This window comes from Hyposmocoma kahamanoa, unplaced genomic scaffold, assembly GCF_003589595.1.
Source record: "Hyposmocoma kahamanoa isolate Upper Pololo Valley unplaced genomic scaffold, ASM358959v1 202, whole genome shotgun sequence".
Classification (NCBI taxonomy): Eukaryota; Metazoa; Arthropoda; class Insecta; order Lepidoptera; family Cosmopterigidae; genus Hyposmocoma; species Hyposmocoma kahamanoa.
The window spans coordinates 6,320,772-6,323,291 of NW_020653726.1; the positions used below are offsets into that span (position 1 = coordinate 6,320,772).

Here is a 2,520-nt window from a genome sequence, read left to right on the forward strand (position 1 = left end):
ATATACTGCTCAAACAGGGCAAACAGGGGAACAGGGGTCGTTTCTATTGCTTAATCTATAATTAGATTTAAAATAAATTTTATGTTAATTTATTCCTTGTAAATTTTTTCATTACTACGATTAATGACATGAGCCCTAATCATAGCTTGACAACGACGCGGCATGCTTCGTATGATCCTCCGAATATCTTCTTGAGGGATTCGATTTGTGGATTGAATTTGCAGATCTACAGTGGCAAGATGCTGTTGTTCAAGAGCCTCGGCAAAGCCGAACAGATGCCATTTCGCCGGAGGGATGAAGGCGTGAAGAGTCTCCCGGATATCATTAAACTCCTGAAGGAGACTGGCCCGGACAACGTGCCCACATTCGTGGCGAAGGAGTTGCACAAGCTGCCCCCCGTCATAATCGACCACGTCGATGTCACTAGGCTGTTGAAGGACATTACGTCCCTGTACTCGAGTCTAGCCGAGTTACAATGTAAATTAAAGGCATCGGATAACACCGTACTGATTTTACTGTAATTTCCACAAGAGCACATTTTTTCTAATTTAGAAACTTTTTAAATTGGGTATTAAGAAAAAATATTACAATAAATTACATTTTATGTCAAAATTAACGCAATTATTTTGAAAAATAAGGTGAAATGTGAAATCCCAAATACCCATTAAATTAAAGACCCCTTCAAATACCCTAAAGAAATCCTAAATTACGAATTTTCTATCAAAATTTAGAAACCTACCTTCGCATGCCCAGACAAGCCTCTAATGAATTACTCATACAAAACGATCCGTCAAAAAACATTAAAGTTAACAATGGCAACCGACATGTTAGCCAGTATTTTCGTAATGAATGGGAAGTTTTGACTTCAATCTACTCCTCGGCACCACAGACTGTACAGCAGCCTTTCCCAAAGTGGGCGATAACGCCCCCTTGTGGGCGCTACAGGCCTAAAGAGGGGCGGTAAGAGACCCAGAAAAAAAATGGGGGCTTTGTGTAGAGGCTTAGAGGGAGATTTGTGATTTCATCTAGGAAGACTCTTAGACGCCGACTGAGCTCTCGACTCTCGACGACAACTTGTGAACAGAACATCAACTAATATTAATTAAGAGATTGCTCAAACTAACTCGGTTCGATATATCTCTCCGTGTAGTTCATATATCTGTCCTCTTTTATTGAATAAATGAAATAAAAATCATGTCAATCGGTCGCTCCATTTCGAAATGAAAGTATATACAAACAAACAAATAAAAAGGCAACAGACACAGTTTCGCATTTTAATCGTTATTAGTATTCCTAAGAGTAGATAGGCAATTTTTGTAGATAATAGACGGGGGCAATCATGTTTTAACAAGTTTTTGTTAAATAACCCGATTTGTGTATTCCTGTATCAATCGGCTGGTTCATAGAATACTTGCTCTTACTTGTTGAGTACGATTGAGCGTCGAATGAGATAAACGAGTTTATGCATGTGTGTTCGGTGCGTGTTACTTATGCAATCCTATATAAACAACGTAATATTTATTTTATTTTCATTTGCGGTTTCGCGCGTAATAGACAAGCAGTACTTAAGTTCAACACTTACTTACGTATTTCTCAAAACAAAACAATGTCGGAAGTAAAAAAGAAGAGACGGCAATACTGTGCGGAATATATTAAATACGGATTCATTGAAAATCCCACAAACCTATCATCGACTTTGTGCCTTCTATGTCTAAAAACATTTTCGAATGAAGCCTTCAAGACTGCAAGATCATTTGAATAAAATGCATCCAGATAAGAAAGACAAGAATGTAGCATATTTTCAAGACCTAGAGAAGAAGCATAATACTCAGCCAAGTGTAGCAAAACTCTTTTCGGCGGCTGCTAAGCAAGATGACGACGGACTTCGAGCTTCGTACAATATCTCTTTGATAATTGCTCAAAAAGGCAAACCACACAACATCGGAGAAGAGTTAATTTTGCCAGCAATAAAGGAAGTAATAACTAGTGTACTTCATAAACCGGCCGCAGATATTATCCGAAAAAATCCTTTGAGTAATAATTCTGTGCAAAGATGAATTGATGAAATGGCTGCAATCATCTGAGGACTTGTCAATTCTCAATTCAGCTCGATGAGTCCGCTTTACCAACGAATGAAGCATTGTTGCTGTCTTACGTGAGGTTTATTAAAGATGAGAAAATATGTGACGAACTATTGTTTGCTAGAAATTTAGATACTGATACAAAAGGCGAAACCATATTCAATACATTGGAAAAGATTTGTGATCAGAAAGAGATTCCCTTGAAAAATATTATATCAGTATCATTTAATATCAGTTGCTACGGATGGCGCTCCGGCTATGACAGGGTGCCTTTATGGCTTCATAGCGTACAAAAAATAAAATTCCAGATATCCTTGCTGTACATTGCGTTATTCATAGACAACATTTGGTTGCTAGAAATTTAAGTGAACGACTATTTCAATTTTTTAAATTATTTTTTCATCCTCTAAGATTTCAATCACTGCAATATGTCATCAAA

General features: G+C 37.4%; 1 protein-coding gene across 1 annotated transcript in view; it reads left to right on the plus strand.

Moving 5' to 3' along the window:
* The first annotated feature begins 128 nt into the window (after positions 1–128).
* The window catches only part of LOC113227093 (synaptic vesicle 2-related protein), a 44,903-nt gene continuing 42,511 nt past the window's right edge, over positions 129–2,520 (plus strand). Inside the window, exon 1 of the mRNA XM_026459966.1 lies at positions 129–517. Coding sequence (XP_026315751.1) covers positions 129–517 — 389 coding nt within the window. The remainder of the gene's footprint in view (positions 518–2,520) is intronic.